The 23,084-nt window shown below is 41.4% G+C and overlaps 1 protein-coding gene and 1 pseudogene across 11 annotated transcripts in view; one reads left to right on the top strand and one right to left on the bottom strand.

Annotated features, from left to right (window-relative positions):
• The window catches only part of TRIM2 (tripartite motif containing 2), a 223,434-nt gene that overhangs the window by 41,131 nt on the left and 159,219 nt on the right, over positions 1–23,084 (top strand). For 7 of the 11 annotated variants that reach the window (XM_061192506.1, XM_061192510.1, XM_061192509.1 and 4 more), the window contains exons 1-2: positions 12,177–12,191; positions 21,263–21,447. The exons of 1 other annotated variant lie outside the window; for it this stretch is intronic. In XM_061192506.1, the coding sequence (XP_061048489.1) occupies positions 12,189–12,191; positions 21,263–21,447 (188 nt within the window). In that variant the 5' untranslated portion in view covers positions 12,177–12,188. Of the gene's footprint in view, positions 1–12,176; positions 12,192–21,262; positions 21,448–23,084 lie in introns of those variants that run through there. 3 more of the 11 variants (XM_061192508.1, XM_061192507.1, XM_061192515.1) reach the window with 2 other exon arrangements.
• Positions 18,549–18,647, bottom strand: LOC133092872 (U6 spliceosomal RNA; annotated as a pseudogene).

Below are 23,084 nucleotides of genomic sequence, written 5' to 3'. Positions count from 1 at the left end.
AGAGGCAGTTCAGCAGGGAGCCAGCAGGTTATTGATGACTTGAACTATATATACGTCTGTGACTGAGCTGTGCTTCTCCTGGGGAGAGTCCCCGCCAAGCTAGAGGACATTATTATGACGTCCGACCTTGAGGGCCACTCAACAGTTCAGTCAGGCAGGATTAGCAGGTTCTTCATCCAATAATGAGAGCAGGACATGGATAATACAGTTTTGTTTTGTTTAAATTTATTTTTTATTGAAGTATAGTTGATTTACAATGTTGTGTTAGTTTCAGGTGTACAGCAAAGTGATTAGTTATACATATATATATATCTATTTTTTTTTCAGATTCTTTTCCCTTACAGGTTATTACAAAATATTGAGTATAGTTCCCTGTGCTATACAGTAGGTCCTTGTTGGCTCTATTTTATATATATAGTAGTGTGTATAGTTTTTAAAAGATGTACAAGAACAGATTTGTTTCTTGGAATGGCTTTATGAGAAAGTCTTTGCATTTCCTCTGGGTCAAGGGAAACAAGTTTAATTATTAATTGCAGTGTATCTAGAATATGGCCTTTTTATAGCATTAGAGAAAGAATGTCTGGCCTGAGAGGAATTTGATATGAACTAGAGAATGAAAACCTTCCTAGATTGCAGTGGAAAGTAAAGCACAAAGTCCTATTTCCATCTGCAGATACTGAGGAAGTTTGGGAGGAGGCAAGGAGAGGTGGGAATTAGAAATTATGTGGCATTACTTGGGGTCCCTAACTGTTGTATAAACAATCATCTGCAATTTGATTTCCACAGGGGGTGGGACTTGGCCTGTTTTCTTGCAGGTCTCTCCTGCCCACCCTCATTTTCCCCAGCCTTCTTCACTCGCCATGCATTCTGTTTTCTCTCACCCCCCTTGTATAAAACTTAGGGGTGTTGGGACCCTCTGTGATGTTTCCTACAGCTGGGTGTCTCTGTATACAGCCCTGAGAAGTGAAGTACACACATTGCTAATTCTTGCACCTGTGGAAACAGCTTGCCTTTGTCTAGAAAACACAGGACGATCGTACATCTAAGGAACGGATTTTCTTTTCTATTTCTTATCTTGGACACATGTAAATTGTACGTATTGTTTTTCTTTTAGGAGATTTTTGCTGTCCTTGGGTTGGTCTGTACCCTTGTTAAAGTTAGTCAGGCTTGAAGTAGACACTGAATTAGGGTATTATGGACCCACCAACTGGATTTTCCTTCGAGGCAAAATCCATGAAAGGAAGTGCCAGCCCTTTCATTAGGCTTGATCAGGGGTAGGCAAACTATAGCCTGTGGGCCAAATCCAGCCCACTGCCTGTTTTTGCACAGCCTGTGAGTTAAGAATGGTTTTTACATTTTTAAGTGCGTGGGGAAAAAGTCAAAAGAAAAATAATTTTCTGTGCATATGAAATTTATATAAAATTTCACAATCAGTGTTTATAAATGGACTTTTATTGGTGCACAGCTACACTCCTTAACATATTGTCTATGGCTGCTTTCACTCTATGACAATAGGGTTGAGTATTTCTAACAGGTACTGTGATAACAGGCCCACAAAGTCTAAAATGTTTACCGATAAAGCTTGCTGACCCCCAGGCTTGAGTAATTAAAACCACCACCATAGTTGATGTCTTTTGAGTCTTACTGTGTGCCAGGCACTGTGCTCAGTGTCTTTCAGGCATTAGCTTATTTTATCCTCATAACAACCCTTTTATTGCCATTTTATAGAGGAGGAAAAGGAGGGTCAGAGAGGTTGTGTAATTTCCCCCAAATCACACTTCTGGTCAGCGTTAGGGCTAGATTTGCATGCACATCTTTCTGATTCCAGAGTCCGGAATATCATCCACCAGAGAACGCCATCCCAGTCAGCTGGAGCGACACCCGTGAGTGTCCTCACTGGGTCTGAGGTGGAGGCCACAGATAAAAATTGTTTGAGATCAAATTTATTTTTATTTTTATTAGTTTAATTTATGTTTAATTGAGACTTTATGTTTGTCTCTCATGAGAGTGCACAAGTCCCTTAAGGATGGTGACTGAATGTGGACCCCCGCGCAGTGCCCAGCACATAGTAGAGGGAAATTAAAAGCTGGTTGAATGAAGGAAGTGGGTAGGGAGGAGGGAGAGGGCAGGAGAAGAGGGGAAGAAGAGAGACAGGAAGAGGAAAGACATTATCAAGGAAGAGTCGGGATGCCTCCGGCACTGGCCCTCAGGCCATGGATGGCTCCGCCTGGCACCAAGGTGGCTCACCTGGTACCAGATCTCACAGGACGCCCTGGGCTGGGCAGGCCTGACGTGACTGGTGTGCACACCCGTCTGCTGCGGCCTAACTACTCCCATTCTCCTGCCCCTGATCCCCCTGCCTCTGGTGGCACCGTGGCTTCCTGGCATCCAGCCCAGACACGTTGCCAACTGCTGAGGGAGAGAAGAGGGCTGGGCCCGTCGGTATTTAGAGCAAGTCCATTCAGAGGAGGACATGAAAGTGAGGCCTCCCGTTCTTACATTTAGAGAGGATGACTTTCATCAAAGGGAAGAACTTTGGAAAGGTGCCCAAAGGAATCCTTTCTCTTCTTATCTTTCCAAGAAGGCTGCTGACTCTAAAAGCGAGAAACTGGCTGATGAGTACTCATTTCCACTGGCTGCTGACCAGCAGAAAGTACCAGGGCTGTTTGTCACCAGAACGAGGGGCAGGGGAGCTGGAGCAGAGACCTCTTCCTTCCTGGGGCTGACCTGCGATGGGGAGTTAGTGTGAGAACTCACCCAGAGCAACAAAGTAGCCCCGCAGCCTCTTCCTCAACTGTGTCAAAGCCAGTTGGGAGACAGCAGTGCTAAGTGGCCGAGGCCAAGGGAGGCCTGTCCTTCCGGGATGAGAAAAGTGGATAGATACATTGTTTCTGATTTTGCATGATTCTGCCCACTCTCATTTCTTCATTTATTTTAGTTGGCATAAGAAAAGAATTTAATGGGGAGTAGTATATTATTAGTCTATTCATTCATTCAAATAAATGTTTTTTGAATCCCTACATGAGCCAGCCTCTAGGAATACAAAAGGGGCTCATTAGTCATTCCTGAAGGAACTCAAATCTTATAGAGGTGATACTGCTAGTACCACTGCTTTACTAATACATGAACTGACTGCTGCATGTCAGGCGCTGGGGTAGGTTCTCTTCATAGACTAAACCATTTAATTCTCACAATAACTAGGTTATTATCCCCATTATACGGAGGAGGAAATTGAGGCACAGAGAGGTTAACTTACTTGCTCAAAGTCATATTTGGCAGAGCCAGGACTCAAACCCACCCTGGCCCTAGGCCCATACTCTCCACCACTGCCCTGGTCATAGTTACTTGAGACTCGCTGTGCATTGAGCAAGGTGCTAAGACACTTACACGCTATACCATTTAATCGTCACGACGGCCTTATGAGGTGATAGTTCACAAATGAGCTTACAGAGGCAAGGAGCAGCCTGATTGCAGAGCCAATACAGATGTGTCTCCAGAGCCTGTGCCTTAATTACAGCTTCATGCTGACATTGGCAGTATGATTCTAATATAGGTGACCAGTGTGGCGTGTGCCGCATTCACTGCTTAGGAAAATAATCTCTCCTGATTACAGATATGGGGGAGGCAGCCTCCTGCGGGTGATGCCAAGTTCCACCATCCTCAGATTATTCCCCCTGCCAAGGTGCCCAGCCTCCTCCTGTAGTACCACCCTTCGCGTTAGAGCACAGAGCTCTAGAAGTCCTCAGGAAACTCAGGCCTGTTAACGGGAGAAAGTCTCCCCTTGACTGCGTGGCACCTTGGTCACGTTAGCTCAGATGCGGAACCCTGCCGGGAGAAAGGCAGGAGAGCCGCAGCCCTGGGGATGGGAAAGGGCCGCAGTTGGCGCACCCACATTTCGGGAGGGGGCAGGCCTGGGCGATCCCTGCAACTCTGTCGCCGCAGTAAAAGGCCTGACTCCCCACCGCACACCCACCCCACCCCCCCGGCGTCGCTGCCATCGCCACCACTTGAATCAGTTATTTTATAGAGTCGTCCTGTCTCCCGGTGAGAAATAAGGTTAGGAAAGGAAACCTCCGGGGCGGGGGCGGGGGGGGGGGGAGGAGATTTAAAATACAAGCTGAGTCGCGGACGCCTCTGCAGAAGGCCTCATGGGGAGGAGCCTGTTGCCATAGAAACCACCACGGGGTGGTGTGGGGACCGGTGAATGTTCTCCGGGCTCCGCCTGGCCTGGGGAGCCTGGGCTGTGGGAGACTGGCCCGTATCTGTGATTATTCCTTTAGAATAGAGTTCTAGAAGCGGAATTACTTGGTCAACAGACATGAACTTTTGTAAGGTTCTGTCTGAACTACATGTTGGTTAAAAAATAATCCCCTTTATGGGACAGAGAGGAAGGAACATGGGGAAGAGGAAGTCAGCGTCCAGTAAGGCATCATCAGCGGCGCACCCACATCAGCCATCCCCGGCTCCCGGCTCCCGGCTCCCGGCGCCTGCGGGTCGGGGCTCTGCCGGCCCCGCCCAGCTCAGGTCTGGGCTCGGCCTCTGCGGCCTCAGCCTTGGCAAGGCAGTCACCGAGGGAAATTTGCTACCTGGGATCCCTGACTCTAAATCTCAACCTGGTAGTCGGAGCCCCTGCAGTGATTAGTTAAACAAGGTAAACCGCTGAGGCAAGCAGGAACTTGGCACTGACTTGAATTTAATTGTCCAAATGAAAAGTGTAATCACGAAGCTGATGAAGAGAAAAACAACACTGGTTCCTGATGTGCTCATCAGTGTGGACATCGGTGTAACTAGGGATCCAGAGTTAGGACTGGGAGGTTATCTTCCAGGTATACTCAGGACAGTCAGCTTAAAATTAACCAGGCCCAAAGAAGGCAAAACAGAAGAGCACTTAGTTTGCTTGCTTTTACTTGTTATTTTTGTCATAGTCGGACCAAGACAAAGAATAAGGAAGAGGAAGCATGCTGCTGGGGTGTCTGATGTATGTCGAATGGCAGAGCCTTGTGTTTTGCTTGAGTCTTCTGTGCATAGGACGTCTTGAAGCTGAGAAGGGGCTTCAGGGGGCTAATAAGAAGGAACTCAGACCAGGAGAGGCCAGCAGCACAGCTGTGGGTTCAAGCTGCCAATCAGACTCACAAGGCACAAAGAGGCTTTAATTTAATAATATGGTTAGTAAGCACTGGCAAAGGAGGCAAAGCAGGAGATACAGCGCCTTCATCTCATCGGGAGGCCCAGAAGCTTCTTTGCCCCTCACCCACTTGGGGTGTGTACCAGGGATGAGAGCCAAGGTGTGTAGCACTCACCTTGACACACACACGTCGTAGTCCCTTTTTCCCACCAACCTTTTATGCCATCCTAGTTATGCAGCCACTTCACAGCTCCACTAATGCACACCAGAAACAAGGCAGATATAACATTCTCCATTTGTCTCAACTCTGTTTTTGAGAGAACAGTGCTGTGGGAAAGCCAGGTCATTCTCAGGTGGGCCTGTGTCAGCCCAGGCCTCATGTTAGCCTTTTACCCACAGTAGGCATTATGGGTTGAATTACATCCCTCAAAAAGATATGTTAAATTCCCAAACCCCAGTACCTACGAATGTGACCTTTTTTGGAAATAGGGTCTTTGCAGATATAATCAAGATGAGGTCGCACTCTATAAGGGTGGGCCGTAATCCAATATGACAGGCGTCCTTATAAGAAGAAAAAACAGAGATACAGGGACGGGAGCTCCATGTGAAGACATAGATATGTACAGGGAGAAGATAGCCGTGTAACAGCAAAAGTAGATTGGAGTGATGTGCCTGCAAGCCAAGGAGTGCCTGGGGTCACCAGATACTGAAAGAGACAGGAAGGATCCTCACCTAGAGTCTCTGGAGGGAACTTAACCCTGCTGATACCTTGATTTTTATACTTCTAGCCTCCAGAAGTGTGAGAAAATAAATTTCTGTTGTTATAAGTCATGCCAGTCTGTGGTACTTTGTTACAGCAGCCCTAGGAAACAAATACAGTAAGTAAAAATAGAAAATTCAGTTGCCCTAAATAAATTTTAAATCCCCTGGCTTCAGTAAATGACATTCTAGGTTTTTTAAATAATACATAGCCAAGATTGCCAAATCATAGATCCTGATTTTTATGAGATCTTAGGGAAAAGGTGAGTTTCTTAAAGACTGGAGGTGGGCAAATATACTTTTTATTTACAAAGATCAAACCCACAAATTGTAGGCTAAGGAACTCTATTAAGTGTAATTTTATAGGGGAGTGTTAATGGGATGGTTTACAAGCACGTAGAAAAAAGAAAGCATCCTAGGTTCCATATGAACAAATTATACCAGACCAATTTGGAATTCCTTTTTTGATAGAGTTATTAGACATGAATTTTAATTATCTGTTCAATATGATTCAACATGACAAAAGTACCAAGAAAGGTAAAATGAACTCAGAGGTCATAATAAAAGGATACGGCCTAGATCAAGGAAAATGATGGGTCTTCCTCTCTTCTGTGCTGGGCAGACCCTGCCTGGATTATGTCATCAGTATTAAGCAGCACCCCCTAGAAATGCACAGGCATCTTGAGGGGATGCTAAGATACTGGGCAGGGAATCAGGGTGCTTGATCTGGGTCACCTTTACTGCAAACACTCCGCCTGTCTGGGAAGGCCTGTCCTGGCACCTGAGACCCAGTCAACTTGCCTGTGACTTGGAGGCAGAAAACTCTGTCCCCAGGAGTGACTGTGAGAGGTTCTGCTCATGTCTTATTTATTTTTGTGTCATCAGTGCCTAGTATGCCACCTGGCACATAATTATTTGTAAAATATATAACATTAAATGGTAATCCCCACCCCCACCCCCAAATTGCCTGGTAATCCCAAGACCAGTTCTGGTGTGAGTTCCTGGGCTGTAACTGGGTGAGCTGGTTCTATTTTTATCCGTAGAACCCCACTAGGTTAAGGCCAACTTGGACCATCTCTCTTCTTAAGGACATTTTTAAAGGGAAGATCTGTTCTGCTTCATCACCATTATTTTCAAACAGTCCTGTTTGGTCTAGGACCTCCCCATGGCCACTAAAGAATGGCCCCTAACCCCCAATGTTGGGGGAGGGTCTCTGCAGCCTCTACCAATAGAGAAGAAGGAGCCTCTTGGGGTCCAAGCCAAACCACTCACTCAAACTGGTTGCAAAGAGTCTGGACTGGCTGGAAGAGCCTGGTTCTGAGGGGTCCCACGTGGGGTGCTGACCTGTGAAATCCATCCTAACAGTATCTCTTCTCCACTCACTCAAGCCTGAACTGAAGGCAGGAAATAATTTGTCCTTACCATCTTCTTTCAGAAGACCATTTGGCAACAATTTTCATAAAAGCTTTTGCAAGCAAAGATTAAAAAAAAAAAGAAAAAAACTAAACTAAATGATGATTGCATTGGGCAGACTTCACAGGCTCCTGATTTCAGGCTGCCTCCTCCTAGTTGACTGTATTTCTCTCTCACTGAAACACATCACCTCTCTAATCAGCTGGCTTTGTTCCACTGCGGAATTGCCTGATAACTGTCTCAGCTTTTGCCCATCCTTGAGGGGCATTGTGCACACTGAAAGCGGAACTATGCCAGTCACAAAGCCTGAACTCTAATTCACCTCTACTGCTTAATGGCTACTCCACTCTGGGCTGGTCCTGTAAACTTTCTGAACTTCAGTTTCCACTAAAATAATAATAAGTCTGCTCTTGTTACCAAGTCCAAGCTTGTTCTGCTGGCCGCATGACAGGCCAGTAAATCGAGACGAGTTGTTGAGGCAAGGAATAGTGACTTTGTTTGGAAAGACCGCAGACCAAGAAGATGGTGGACTAGTGTGCCAAAGAACCATCTTCCCTGAGTTAGAATTCAGGCTTCTTTTATACTAAAAGGGGACGGGGTGTGCTTGGTTGCAGCAAACCTCTTGATGCCAGAATCCTTTGTTCTTGCAGCTGTCCACGGAGGTCCAGTCACAATGTTCCTAGATACCTCCAACAAGATATTATGCTCTGTTCTGCAACTTTTTATCTCTATATGAATGGAAAAGTGTTATACCTTTAGAGGTCAGAGCCTTGAGAATGGGCTATCTGGCATACTTCAGACTATAGGCAACATTCTTAACTTGTAGCAAAAGCAATAGAATACAAAGTTTAAAGTAAAAGAAAAAAGAGCTAACGTGGAGTCAGATTTGTTCTTCCCTGTTACACTCGGTCTCTGGGTTTGCTTTGCTTTATATTATGAAGGTGCTTTCTAAATTCTAAACCAGCAATCAGATATGAAGAATTGCCTTTCCCTAATGGTCTCTGATCCAACTATTTTCTAATTCTGAGATGAGTGTTTACCTTTACATCATGTTATGTCACTCATCCATTTGTATCAATAGAAGGACTTCCATCATTCTGCACCTACTTATTGGGCACCTATTATGTGACAGGCTGGGGAGTTAGAGGTAAAAGATGGAGCTGTCAGTAATTTTCAGCAAAGAATGCTATGGAGCACGTGGGGTTGATACCCAATCCAGACGGGGGTGTGATTGGAGGTGTCGCAGAGAATCCTCCCTAGAGTGCGGGTGTCTTTGCTGAGTTCTGGAGGATTTGAAGGAGTTAACCAGGTGAAGGAGTCAGGAGAGGATGAGCATTCCTCTCAGAACAAGTGGCGTGTGAACCTAGAGAATAGTGTTTCTCAAAGGGGGTGCTATCAGCAATTTGAGGGGACAAAGGTACTCGTATGAGACCCTCCCGTGCATTGGAGGATGGCAGGCATCCCTGCCCTCAGGCACGAAATATCACAGTACCTCCCCACCCTCCCACCCCCAAACACACAATCAGTATGACAGTCAAAAATGCTCCTTCCCATTTACAAATGCATACCTCACCACTCCATCAGGGAGACTGGTGCACTTTCCTGGTTGAGAACCACTGCTAAAAAATGAACAGTGGCATGACTTAGGAACCAGAGTATGATTGGGGAAGACTACAACTCAGAAAGCAACTGAGCCGTTCTATACCAACAGCCACAGCCACCAGTCAAGGCACCTACCACTTGCAGTTGCAATTGCCTGATTACTAATCCATCTCCCACACTAGACTATGACCTTCCTGAGGGCTGAGAAACCAGTCTATTCTTCTCTGTATCCTCAGTGCCTACTCAGTGCCTGGCACATGCTGGACGTTCAGTAAGTGTTCATTGGAATGAATGACTGAGAGAGTAAGTGAACCTTCTCTGACTACAAGCCCAGCAACAAGACCAAGGATCTCTCCCACTTCTCTACCATCTTGTAAGAACAGAGACTCAGTCCAGTTGTATGCCCCAGAGTTTGGGTTGAGTGGAAGAAGAGAAGAAGAGAGGTCAGGGGAGAGGAACATCATAGGGGAGGACCAGCTTTTGAAGAATTTGGCTACTGGATTCATAGTGGTCAGTAAATTTCATCAGAAACACACTTGAGAAGAAGAGGGGACTCCCGTCTTAGCAAGTCAGGTACCATTGTGATGGCCTGTCTTAGGAAGAGGACATTGTAACATGCAGTGGGGTTTGCCTGCCTGTAGTTTCCAAAGTTGGTTCTAATTAAATTGTAAATTTCTAGAACAGAACACATGTCCACACAAACACAATAGCAGCATTATTAATAATAGCCAAAAAAGTGGAAACAACCCAAATGTCCATCAACTGACAGATGGATAAACAAAATGTGCTATATCCATACAATGGAATATTTCTCAATCATATAAAGGAATGAAGTACTGACACATGCTACAATGTGGATGAACCTTGAAAATGTTATACTAAGTGGAATAAGCCAGATGCCTAGGACCACATATTATATGATCCCATTCACGTTACAGGCCAGAATAGGGATATCTATAGAGATAGAAAGTAGATTAGTGGTTGTTTAGGACTGTGGGGTATGGAAGGTAGGGAGTGATAGCTAAAGGGTACAGCTTTTTTTTTTTTTTAATTGAAGTATAGTTGATTAACAATGTTGTGTTAATTTCTGGTGTACAGCAAAGTGATTCAATTATATTCTTTTTCAGTTTTTTTCCATTATATTTATTACAAGGTAATGAATATAGTTCCTGTACTATACAGTAGGACCTTGTTGTTTACCTATTTTATATATGGTAGTTTGTATCTGCTAATCTCAAACTCCTAATTTATCCCTCCCCCTGCCTTTTCCCTTTGATAACCATAAGTTTGTTTTCTATGTTTGTGAGTCTCTTTCTGTTTTGTAAATAAGTTCATTTGTATCATTTTTTTAGATTCCACATATAAGTGATACCATATAATATTTGTCTTTCTGACTTCACTTAATATGATAATCTCTAGGTCCATCCATGTTGCTGCAAACGGCATTATTTCATTCTTTTTTTATGGCTGAGTAATATTCCATTATATATATATGTACCACATCTTCTTTATCCATTCCTCTGTCGATGGACATTTAGGTTGCTTCCATGTCTTGGCTATTGTGAATAGTGCTGAAGTGAACATTGGGGTGCATGTATCTTTTCGAATTAGAGTTTTCTCCAGATATATGCCCAGGAGAGGGATTGCTGGATCATATGGTAGCTCTATTTTTAGTTTTTTAAGGAACCTCCATACTGTTTTCCATAGTGGCTTACACCAATTTACATTCCCACCAGCAGTGTTCCTTTTTCTTTGCTCCCTCTCCAGCATTTATTATTTGTGACTTTTTAATGATGGAAATTGTACACTTTAAGTGGATGAATTGTATAGCATGTGACTTATATCTTAATAAAGCTGTTAAAAACAAAACAAAACTTCTAAAGCAGGGTGTTAACCTGGGCTTTTGAGAACTATGTACCACCCGGAATAGCATGCCAGAATTGGCACATCTGCATTTTCCTGAGTCTGTCAAGTTGACTGAATTCTCTGTGACACCCCCTCCCCTCTGCAGAGCTGAGTGGCCCTTCACAGGGCTCACTGCAATGCCTGACTACATGGAAAGAATGTGATGAATATTAATGTCATCAAATATGCAAATTCAGTCTTAATTATTTAAAGAAAATGATTAGTGTCTACTTTTAAGCTAGTAACTAACCAAGGAATAGAATGCAATAGGTTTCCCTACCTCCATTGCTGTAGAAAAGGGAATGATTATGACTTCCATTCTGATATGTAAGATTTTTTAATTCTAAAGTATTATTTGTAATATTCTTTCTGGTCATTTTTGTGTTATTCAAAGCTTTTCAAAATCAATTGAATGACTTTATAGGGGTTATGTCAATATGTCAAGCTTGACAAGGTTCTCAACCTTTAAACTGAAAACTTTTGCGTCATCAGAAAAACAAAAGGTTCTGTTCACCCCCTGAATCAAGTAAATGTTGATTTATATGATTTTTCTGTAAATGACTAGAACCACAAAAAGCAGGGAAATGTCATTTGCATTATCTGACTTTGAGGAACTGTATTTTATAGACCCTTTTCTGGGTAAATATCAAGAAGGGAAAAGGTAGTAGAGGCTTGTTGAACTGGGCTGTTTTGCATTTTTAAAAATTTGCATTGGTGTTTCAAGCTACTTAGAAAGTCTAAGGAAATAGCTCTTTTTTTTTTTTTTTTCTTACTAAAGAAAGTGAGTGTGTGCTCTCACACTCACCCAAAACACTCCTCTAAATTTGAAATTTTCGAACTGAGGTCCCGTGTGCCTAGTTTTCTTTCTGGGATCTGGGATCCCACTGCATCCTCTTTTGCTTACTTAACAGCACACCCTCTTTACGATTTGTAACCCGGCGCCTGTCCCGGCTGCGTGGCGCGGGAGATGTGCACGGGCAGCCCTCCCCTTGGTAACCGTGCAACCACATTCTGGTGATGGACCCCAGCGGCCCAGCACCAGAACGTGGAAACAGCTGACTGCTGACTCAGAGGGGAAAGCAAGCCACCCACGAATCTCATTGCAGCTAGCTGCTGCATCCCTATCCCATAATCCCTTGCTTGGTCTGCTGCAGTCTTTTCAACAGACGCTGAGTGAGAAAAAGATGTCCTGTAAGATAAAGATTGATTGGTTTGAATACCGAAAGGGGTCTCCCACTTGTTAATGACCCAGAAACATTGCTGCCGACTTTCCTGAGCCTTCTCTTATTTCCTCCATTTTTCTCTTCTTCTCTTCTGTTCATGAGCTGGCACATCACTCCATAGAGCAGAAGATATGCTGGGCTTCTGATGATGGCTGCACTGCATGGTAGGGAATTTTAACCAGTCTCTTTGCATGGTGTTTCCAAACTTGAGATGTTAGCAGAAATGTGCACTGATCTTGTGGATTGTCGCGGGGCTGCAGCGCCAGGCTGGGGAGGATTGAATTCTTTGCCTCGTTAATTAGTCTGTCTGCAGAAATGGGTAGGTCCTAAATGTTCGGATTGCTTAGTCTTATGCCAGGTGAATAACTAATTTCTTCTGCTGTCTCTGTTCTGGCTCCCCGAGACCCCCACCCCTTCTCTCTCATGGTGATGCTGTATGCTCTGTAACTATAAGATAGAGGGAGACCTACTCTGCTTAAACAAAAGCATCAAATTAACAAGAATAGCGAGAAAGTCATGCAGGATTTTTCTTATCACGTTTCTAATGTGATCTGACTAGATCTTTATTTTTACTAGTCTTTATTTTAATGTGTATGTCGGCCTATTTTAAATATAAGATTTGTTTTCCCCGTGCATCTCTCTGCTGGGTACAAAGATGGGGATGAAGTGTTTAATTTGCAGGATTCCTTCCTTAGTACCCCAGGGTGGAGGAGACTGTGCGATTCGACCCTTCCCCCACTGTGTCCTCTGTTAGAGAACCCTGGGGTTGAGTGCCACAGTTCCCAGTTACCATTGGAAACCCATTCATTCATAATGCATGCCTCGACCCTCTGAATTCTGAATGCCGTTGATAATCGGAAAATATGCAGGAGATCATTTGGGGTCTTTTCTGACATTTTTTTCCCTGCCTTTGAATTAGGCTCAAATCTGGGTGGAGTTCAATGGTAGCATTACATAGAAGGGAGAAAAAAAAGAAAAAAAAAAACTTAGGTTGGACCTTAGGTTTGCTTCCTGAAACAGTGGGTCTCATTTTGTATCATCTTTGCAGAAACAATGATGCCCCACCCTGTCATTATTCCTTATTTGGTGGGGGAGGGGGGCGGGATAGGAGAGCAAGTAGGAAGGCTATTTATTTTAAACTAAAAATTGAATGTTAATTAGTAGATTTCTGAACATCAAGGTAAAATGATATTTCTGTCTTAAACGATGTTTTCAGTGTCACAGCTTTAAGGAACAGATCTCAATTCAGAATGAGGCATTTTAAAAATTATTAGTTCGGTTCTTTGGCTTAGATCATTTTACAGTAGTTTTATTCCTCGTGAATAAATTGTTAGAGGTCTTTTGTTCTTGGTTTTTATTTTAATTAGAATATATAAGGAGAGCCATTTGTTTGCCCAGTTGCTTGAATCAATCTCTTAAGTATTAGGATTCACTCCTGCCTACTGTGAACCTATTTTCTGGTGTCTTTCAGTATTTTCGGGCAGATGCTTTAGCAGCATCTTTCCCAAGCCACTGTAGTGTTAAATAATGCACGCCCCTCCCAAGCAAGCACACAATGAGAAGTTTCCTGTGTGCTGTGGTACAAGAAAGCAGCTTTCTGTTGCAGAGATGAGAATAGTGGCCTTTCCTAAACCTCTAAGTATTTCTTTCCAATTTTCTCCTAGAAAGACACAAGGGATTGGCATCGGAAAGGTTAAAATACGGCTGAAGTAAAAATGTTCTCTGATAGAATGTGCTGTTTCAAGAAATAGGAATGTAGCGTATATATAACCCACACATTTTTAAAATGGAGAATAAAATATATACATATTTTCACCATAGTTAATATTATAATCCTGAGATAACTTAATTTTTTTATTTATATGATAACAAAAGCTGAGTGGATTTTGTTGCTTGTGAAATAAAGTAAAAATTAATCATTCTTTGTCTTACTCAGAAATAAAAATGTCCTTCATTTGGATACCATTAGACATTAATTTCTCCAAACTCATGACTTTCTTTTATCTATCCTTATTAAGTAGAAAAAAAATCCTAAATATGTGGCAATTTTTAAAAATTTAACTAAGCTTAATTTTTGACTCCCATGTGCCTTTTTTCATTATCTCTCAGATAAAATTAAGACTTTAACCAAACATTTGTCTGTATTATTGAGATGTATAGAAGAGAAGTACTTTCAAACTTTAAAAAAATTGCTACCACATTATTTACAATCAGTTTTTTTTCTTTTAAAATAAGTGACTGAATTACTTCTAATTGTGGCAAAATTCTCATTTGCACACACCTGTAATTGCTTTTTAAAAAAAAATCTCTGATGCCATCTGTGCCCCTTTATTACTTACGTAAGAATTTTAGTGTAGATTTTATAGAATATGCTCTATAATGAGCTTGGCTATTAGGGTTCTTTGAATATTATTATTATGCAGATTGTTTGAATTTAACTGATCAGGTTTCCTTCTAGAATTTGAAGATTTAGATTAGACCAAATACTGAAGAAAAAGAAGCCCAGTATAATTATTCAAATAGCATCATTGGAGGAGACACTAATTCCTGCTTTTTGCATGCTAGTCTGTCTACCTTTTCCTACTTTGCCCTCTTTTGCCTTCATATTCTCAATAGCTTCCACTTAACAGCACTCTGTTAAGTGCTTTTTATTATTATTCTTGAAAACTTAATAGTTTAAGTAAACATTTATTTTAATAAACAACAGATTTAAATAATATGCTTCCATCCACCCGGGCAAAGAGGGGGTTGCTGTTTTGTAGGACTGTGTCTTTTGAAGTTCTGATGTAGAATGCATTTCTCTTCCCCCTTCTTACCAGCCTCACCCAACTCCCAGAGCTTAGGGCCCTGGCTGCCCTCTGCCTTTCCCAGAATATTCAGCCTCTTTGTGTAGTCCCCAAGGAAAGCAAGGGAAGAGACTTGGCAAGGTGATGAATGTGGGGAGAGTAGACCCTACTCACCCTGACTGTCCCAGGGCACTGTAAAGTGAAGGTCAATTAGCCTGACCACTTAACACTTCATCACATAGGGCCAGCCTTCTGGAACTTAGAAAACCCAAAGTAAATCTTTTTTTTTAAAATTTTATTTTTATCTTGGGCTACGCTGGGTCTTCATTGCTGCGCGTGGCTTTCTCTAGTTGCAGAGAGCAGGGGCCACTCTTCGTTGCAGTGCGCGGGCTTCTCCTTGCGGTGGCTTCTGTTGTTGTGGAGCACGGGCTGTAGGCGCACGGGCTTCAGTAGTTGTGGTTCACGGGCTCTAGAGCGCAGGCTCAGTAGTTGTGGCGCACGGGCTTAGTTGCTCTGCGGCATGTGGGATCTTCCCGGACCAGGGCTCGAACCCGTGTCCCCTGCATTGGCAGGCCACCTAACCACTGCGCCACCAGGGAAGCCCTGAAAACCCAAAGCAAATCTTAAGAACTGACTACAAAAGGTGAGGACTTTTATGAAGAAGGTAATGACAAACAGTTATCTCTACTAAGGAAAGAGGTAGGGGAAACAGGCATAAATATTATAAAGACAAGTTGGGGGCATGGCTTAAAAATCAACTTCCATATGGTAAATCCCAGCAATCTAGGGAAGCTGTCATACATCTGACCCTGGAGAGAAGGAGAGCCCTTGGAGAGCTTGGGCACATCCTTCCCTGGAGACAGGAGTTAAAGTGGACGGCCTCCTCAGGTCCCCCTCCTCACCCCCACACACACTCACACGCCTACTGTCAAGAAAGATATTGTACCTGGCTTTTCTAATTTACAAAATGGCCCATTTGGGATAGAGGCTTGATTTAACTGGAAATAGGTCACCCTGTTTTAATTTCACTGAAGATTGTCCTCTTTTCTTTCCTCTGGTTGAGTCCTCAGTAACAATGCAAATTCCATTGAAGGTGAATAATAGTATGCTCATAAAGTTGAAAAATTCAAGACACTTTGTTTTTAAAATTGTGTTTTAATCTGTGCCTTGAGCTCTAGGTATGACCTGCTCTGGCAGGGAAAAGGTAGCATACTGGGAGTTATAGATAATCCTAGTGGTTGAAGATCTACTTTCTATAAATGTAAAAGAAGATTTTTAACTTCTTGGGAAGCTGATTTTAGCATGGTCGCACCACTGTCGTTGACCCAACCACAATAAAAAAGGTAAATATATTAATAAATAAATTCAGCTAAGTGGCAACAAAGAGAAGCCATAATCCAGGGATGCCATAAAATTAAACAATAGAAATGGAATCTAGTGCCTTTAAGGTGATTTATAATCAAATATGCTGCTTCTTGCCCACAAATCACATGTTAAAATTTGATTTTCCTAAGGATTCTTGACCTGTTTCCCAACCATGTTTCCTAGCCCAGCCAGACGAGCTTTCACCAACTCCCTCCCCTTCTCCAGAAGATGCTTTCAGTCTGTCTTTTCTCTTCCATCCTCTTTTCCTGCTCTTCCTCACTCTAGTGTCAGAAATAAAGCATTTGGAAAGTTTTCTGATCTCAGTGGTATAATTTGGAATGGGAAATACAGTTTCAACTTTGGAATTGTGGACGCGGGCATTTTTCTTTCATTTCATCTCCTCCTATCAAATTCTTCTTTTCCATTTGGTTGTAATTTCCACCAAGTTGTAAGTTTGAGAAAGTGAGCCGGGCAAAATACCAGAGATGACGTGAGGAAAGAAATGCTGGGACAGGGTTTTTCTATGCCCAAGGATTTTGTTTTGTGATGGTTGCATTGTTTTTACCCACACAAGCTGTGTTTAGTTGGCAAATCCCCACTAATAAAGAACTTATGTGTCAACCTCCTTAGATTTTTTTATTTCCATGCATATGTGTCTTCAATAGTTCTCAATTTCTTTTCCTGCATTTGTGAGTGTGTTGAAATACATCACTAAATATTTACCCTCTGGATCATGGCTTATGTTGCTAAGCATTAGACTATCACTTAGGAAGGCAGGTAATGTCTAACGTCAAGTGAAAATGTTCACATGAGATCAGCAAGTGCTACTCTTTTCTGCTACTGGGACTGGGTCTGTTCCCATGTTATACCTCATTTGTTCAGTCCATTTGAAAAAAAAAATGTCTACTATGTCTACTACTACCAGGCATAGTTCTAGGTGCTGAGACTTCTGCAGAGCAGTCAGATAAAAATCCCTGCCCTCATGAATTTTACATCCTAGTGGGTGGGGTGGGGGAGACAATATGCAAAATAAATACGTTGCACACTGAATTGGAGAGAGACCAGTGCTATGGAGAAAAACAGAGCAGTGATGGGGGTGGTAGCAAGTGCTAGGAGATAGGGGCAAGTTTCAGTTTGAAACAGAATGGTCAGAGTGAGAAGGTGATGTTAAGCAAAGAGCTGGAGAGGGGAGTGAACCCCTCTGTAAGCAGTATTGTTGGTTTTCTGCCGACAAGGAACCTCAGCTGGTCTCCCCACACAAGAGCTCTCATAGCTGGTTCATGTCAATATTACACTAATGTTGGCTATTTGTGTAATTTTTAAATGGTTCTTCCTGCCTGCGCTTCTGTATCATTCCTTTCTATTGGCCTTTTGTCAATGTATCCGGTACTAGTTCCTGCATCTGAAAGCATTTTGGCTGCTTCAGAGACAAAGTCCAGCCAGGTGTGTTTTCATGTGGTTCTCTCTAGGAATTAGTTTTGCGGATCTCCAGCAGAAGAGCAGTTCTATATTCTGATCTCTATTATCATACACTTATTTCTGCTGGTTATGTGAGTAAGAAGGATCTTTGACAGTTCAGAAACCAAGATGGGGAAAGGAGAACAGCCGAGAGTCTAGATAAGTATTTACAGCTTTTCTAATCAAAGGAGACCAGAAACTGTGGTGTGCCCAAACACTTTGATGAAAGGCTGTCGGATATTTCGTGTACATTCCTTGCGGCATATTCCGTTGGCTAGAAGGCTTCCCACAGTGCTTCTGAGCATGCCCCGTGCCTCCATTTTCCCTTCAGGAGTAGTCAAATTCCTTTCTACTGTGGGTGTCCAGTTATATTCAGGGAACCATCCTTATCCTGGCAAAATCTTGGTTTGGGGCTCTTTGGGGGGTGGAAACCTTTTGTGTTGATTCTGGGAGTCCTGAAATCCAGATGTCTTCAACAGGTCACTTGTGACAGGTTGTAATATTGTCATAATTTTAAATTACTGCTAATGAGTAAACTTAATTTACCATATAAATTAACAATACTGACAAAGACTTACTCTCACCCACTACAATAATTATCATGAAATTACAGTGAAAATTAGAATGAAATGTCTTTTATTTCCACTTTGGAGAATAAAAATGTCAGCTCAGGAAATTTCATTTAGTCAACGTATATCATTTGATTAAAACAAATGTTTTTTCCTTGCCAAAAATCCAAAATTTAAGGTTAAAAAAAAAAAGTAAAATCCAATATGATGTTTTCTCCCTGCTTGTTTCAGTACTCCATGTGACTGATTATTTTGAAGGGTAAAATGAACATTTTCAAAAGCTATTCAAAATAAAATTCTTTTTAACTGATTTTAACTGAAAAGTTTAATACGATTTTTTTAAAAAGATATGGAACACTTCACAAATTGATGTGTCATCCTTGCTCAGGGACCAAACCAATCTTCTGTATCATTCCAATATTAGTGCTGCGGAAGTGAGCACTCTACAATTTTTATGCCACACACACACACACACACACACACACACGCCAGGAAAGTGTTAAACTTGCTTAAGATTAGGTAACCTCAACTTATCAGATAAGGCAGAAATCTTGAAATCCGAGCTTTCTGATTCACCGATTTTACTGGATGACCTTGGGCAAGTCATTTAAACCCTCAGCTTTGGTTTCCTTATCTTAAAGCCAGACAAATCCATTCCTTCCCTATGCTGATGTCTTAGGGATGCAGTTAAAGAAAAGCAGACAATGTGCCAACATTTTGAGCTCCTGAGAGAAGAGCTGCATTTAATCCAATCAATGGGTATCATTCTCTACTCTAGTTCTTTAGGAAGACAGTCTATGAAAGTCTAGCAGATAATGCTGGCTAATTAGGTACGTCACACCTACACTGTTTAACTAATGCATCGAGTTCCGATTGAACGTGACACTCTTGTACAGCAGGTGCTTTTACAAGCTTGATCTGTTTGTTAATCATGCTCTTTAGAGAACTTACCTAGAAGGCACAGAGTTGGAAAATGGGTGTGTCATGTTTGTAACTATACTCCAATATGTGTAAATAGCAGAATTTTCTGGAGAAAAGTTGACATGCTTTTTTAGAAGTTGGTGATTTGGTAGGGGAGAAAGAAGACCATCATTTTTATTTGGAAAAGAGTGTTTCCTTTAGAAAATGTGGAATTGTTGATTCTGTAAACACAGGTCCCAGGCCAAGTTAAAATGTTATATGTAAACCAAGCTTCCATAGCACAGCTTTCTGAAAACCCAAGGTCAAGGGTTGTGGTTGTTTAAGGGGTGAAAAGGTCATGGGTTTTGCATTCTGGCAAACTTCCTAACTGAGCCTCGGTTTTTAAAAATCTATAGAATGGGAATAATACTACTTCCTGCCTAGGGTCATATTGAACCTTAACTACTTTTTTTTTTTGGAAAGAGCATTTCCATTGGGAATTAAGAGGCTGTGGACACCTTACCAAATATTTAGAAAATTAGGTAGTGAGTTTTAGCTCAGCTTTGGTTCACCCCTTTGGGATACAAGCCAGAAATTCTTTAAGGTGATAAATGGAGCTATGTTTTATGTTGTAATTTTTCCCTCCCTTATTCTTTCACAAGCCCTCTGCTTTCTCTGTTACCCTCTTCCGATTCTCATTTTCTGGCCTGACCTTTCATATTTTGAAACCTCCTCTGAATTAATTCACTCACCAGGCCCTCAGATGCCCACATGCGAATACCAACAGACATTTCTTAAAATAATAGAGACTACCTCTAGCTTTTGTCTCCATTCCATGGCAAACACATTTTAGTTCTGAAGAAAATACTCTGAACCCCATACAAAGTTTTTAATGAAAAATTGTAATTATTTCATTCCTGGATATTAATAGTATGTAGGGAAGGAAACACTTTTCTTCTATACACTTAAGTTCTGTAACTGAAGCCTGTGAATTAAACTGGCAAAAGACAGATATCAGGAGAAAAAGGTATACACATTTTATTGATATTTCATTTTTCCAAAATAAAATATATGTTTTATTAAACTTCATTGATTTACTATTTTAAATTTTACATGCATAGGGACCTCACAGAAAAGAAGAGGCCATTAGACCCAAGACCACAGATTATGGAGAATCGACTAGACAAAGGAAAAGGGAGTTTGGACTCCAAGGGGCAGTAAATTGTGGGAAGGGGACCAGGATATGTATGGTAGATAAGGGTCGTTTAGTAAGGTTTGTTATGCAGACTCCTCTCTGGTGATTAAGAGTCTTCTTCTCTTGCTGGTATGGGAGAGTGGGACACCTTTACAAATGGGGAATATGTGCCCTGCTTTTAGGCAGATGGCAGAGGGAGAGGGCTCTTCCTCATCTGCTGTTTCTCAATCGCCTTCACCTCAAAATAATCCTTATATCAAAGTGGCTTATTTGGGGGTGGCATATTTTGACCCCCTTCAAGTATAATAGTTGGGAAAACACATTCTATCCTAATAAGACTATTCTATTTAATATAGACTATAATAAGACTATATATATATATATATTCAGATATAGTCATAGCTGAAGGCATGAACAGGCAGGGCTATGTAAGTATTTATCCCTTCAGCTGCCCCCACTTTGAAACCCAGCAAGCTACCTCTTCTTTGTTTCTTGCAGTAATTTAATTTTTAATACAATTTTTAAAGGTTACTTTCCATTTAGTTATTTCAAAATTTTGGCTCTATTCCCCGTGTTGTACAACACATCCTTGAGCCTGTCTCACCCCCAATAGTTTGTACCTTCCCCTCCTCCACCTCTATATCACCCTTCTGCCCCCATTGGTAACCACTAGTTTGTTCTCTATATCTGTGAGTCTCCCAGCAAGCTACCTCTTTGTACAACATACCTTCTTCTAATTTGTTTTCTTTGCATGCTGAACCTGTGATTACTTTATCGATCTACAAATAGGCCCCTCACTGTACACCCTCTATAGCGATGAGGGTTGGTTATGGTCATGTCAAGGTCACAACATGGAATTCTACCCGTATTCATAACACAATGCCTCTAGCGAATAAACCAATGATTGATTTGCATTTGCAGATTATCATATGTTTTTCCGTTTTGGTTTTTCTGTCTGACAGCAGCAGCGTGCAGGGTCAAAGACAGCCGGCCCCCCATGTCAGTGGTCTAGGATGGCAAGTGAAGCCACCAACATCCCAAGTCCTGTGGTGCGCCAGATTGACAAGCAGTTTCTGATTTGCAGTATATGCCTGGAAAGGTACAAGAATCCCAAGGTTCTCCCCTGTCTGCACACTTTCTGCGAGAGGTAAGCCTCCTCTGTGCTCAGAGAAGGGGGTTTCACAGACTGACCTCCTACAACCTGCCAAAGGGTTCTTTCCAGAATTCTACAGTTACTTATGGGAGACAATAAATCTTTTGTGCTTCTGATAGACATCTAGAAACGCAATCATGAGTTGCCAAGAATGTACTTTATTTCAAAGAAGAACTATTATAAGCGGGAGAAAGCAATCCAATAGCTACTGATTTATTTCCACAGGAGATGGAGCATTAAATATTTTAAGATTCAAAATTTTTAAAAATTTTCCCATTGTTTTTTGTGAAACAGTTTTTGCCAACCATAGATCCCTCATGGTGGATCTTTGGTGAGGGCCAGTTAAAAAGCTATCATTTTCAGGACTTCCCTGGCTGTCCATTGGTTAAGACTTCATCTTCCAATGCAGGGGGTGCCGGTTCGATCCCTGATTGGGGAGCTAAGATCCCACATGCCTCGTGACCAAAAAACCAAACATAAAACAGAAGCAGTATTGTAAAAAATTCAGTAAAGACTTTAAAAAATTGTCCACATCAAAAAAATCTTTAAAAAAAAAAATCTATCATTTTCTCCCATATAACAAATCAGGTAAAATACCTACATATATGAGGAGTTAGTTGAAAGGAGGGAGCTTTCTTCCACAGGTATTTCAGAAGACACATACTAATGGCATATTTGAACATTATGATGTTTCAAATAAAGAAAAAAAGCTATATATATTAAATAATTATAAATCACCTGAATATACAATTTGCTACATATGAAAACACACTTCTTTTTTTTTGTAAACTAAAATTATTTTTTATTATTATTATTTTTTATTTATTTATTTTTGAAAACACACTTCTTTTTTAAAAATTTCTTGAATAGTTTTTTACATTGAATTAATCAGTTTTCAAAACATATTTTTACCCTCTCATTCAACTTACCCCATCAGCAATTAAGCATAAAATAATGTTGTTGGTAATTAGTTTATCTGTGGTCCAATTTTAGTATTTCCCTAGTAAGTTTACATATTTTTCTTAAAGACAAATATGTTAATTATGTTTTATAGCAGTTTATTAAGTACATTTTCTTTTATTAATTAATACACATAGTTAAAACTTTTTACCTCCTATCATAGAACAGGAAATTGGTATTTCCAATGACTTCAAATCAATGGTAATTACATTTACCATCCAGTTTAAGGTACATTTGTTATCTCATTGAACGTGCTTTGAGTTGATTTACCTTGGAAGGTCTCAACTGCAACAGAATAACTACATCTTTGGTGGTGATGGATGGATGGAGAAGGTGGATTTGTTACTGGTGGTTGTGGTGTTTTGTTTGTTTTGCTTTCTTTGTTTTGGGTTGTTGTGGGGTTGTGTGTGTGTGTGCGTGTGTGTACAGTTTTTTGTTTTTTTTAAGTGGTGGTATATAGGGCACTGATACTTTGTACTTTATTCATAATTTTATACCTTGGCTTAAGTACTTTAAAATTCATATTCCAAAATGGTGAAATGGAGAGTGATTTTTTTCCCCCTCACTCAATGGATGTAGCTAAAGAATGACCACCAACTTTAACTGTCCATGGGTTCCTGGGCTCACATGGTAAGGGCATTACTTGAGAGGGAGCAGTCGACATAGCTGGG

The sequence above is a fragment of the Eubalaena glacialis genome, chromosome 5, assembly GCF_028564815.1.
Source record: "Eubalaena glacialis isolate mEubGla1 chromosome 5, mEubGla1.1.hap2.+ XY, whole genome shotgun sequence".
Taxonomy (NCBI): domain Eukaryota; kingdom Metazoa; phylum Chordata; class Mammalia; order Artiodactyla; family Balaenidae; genus Eubalaena; species Eubalaena glacialis.
Note: the sequence above shows the minus strand (reverse complement) of the source record. Positions and strands in the feature narration are given on the sequence as shown.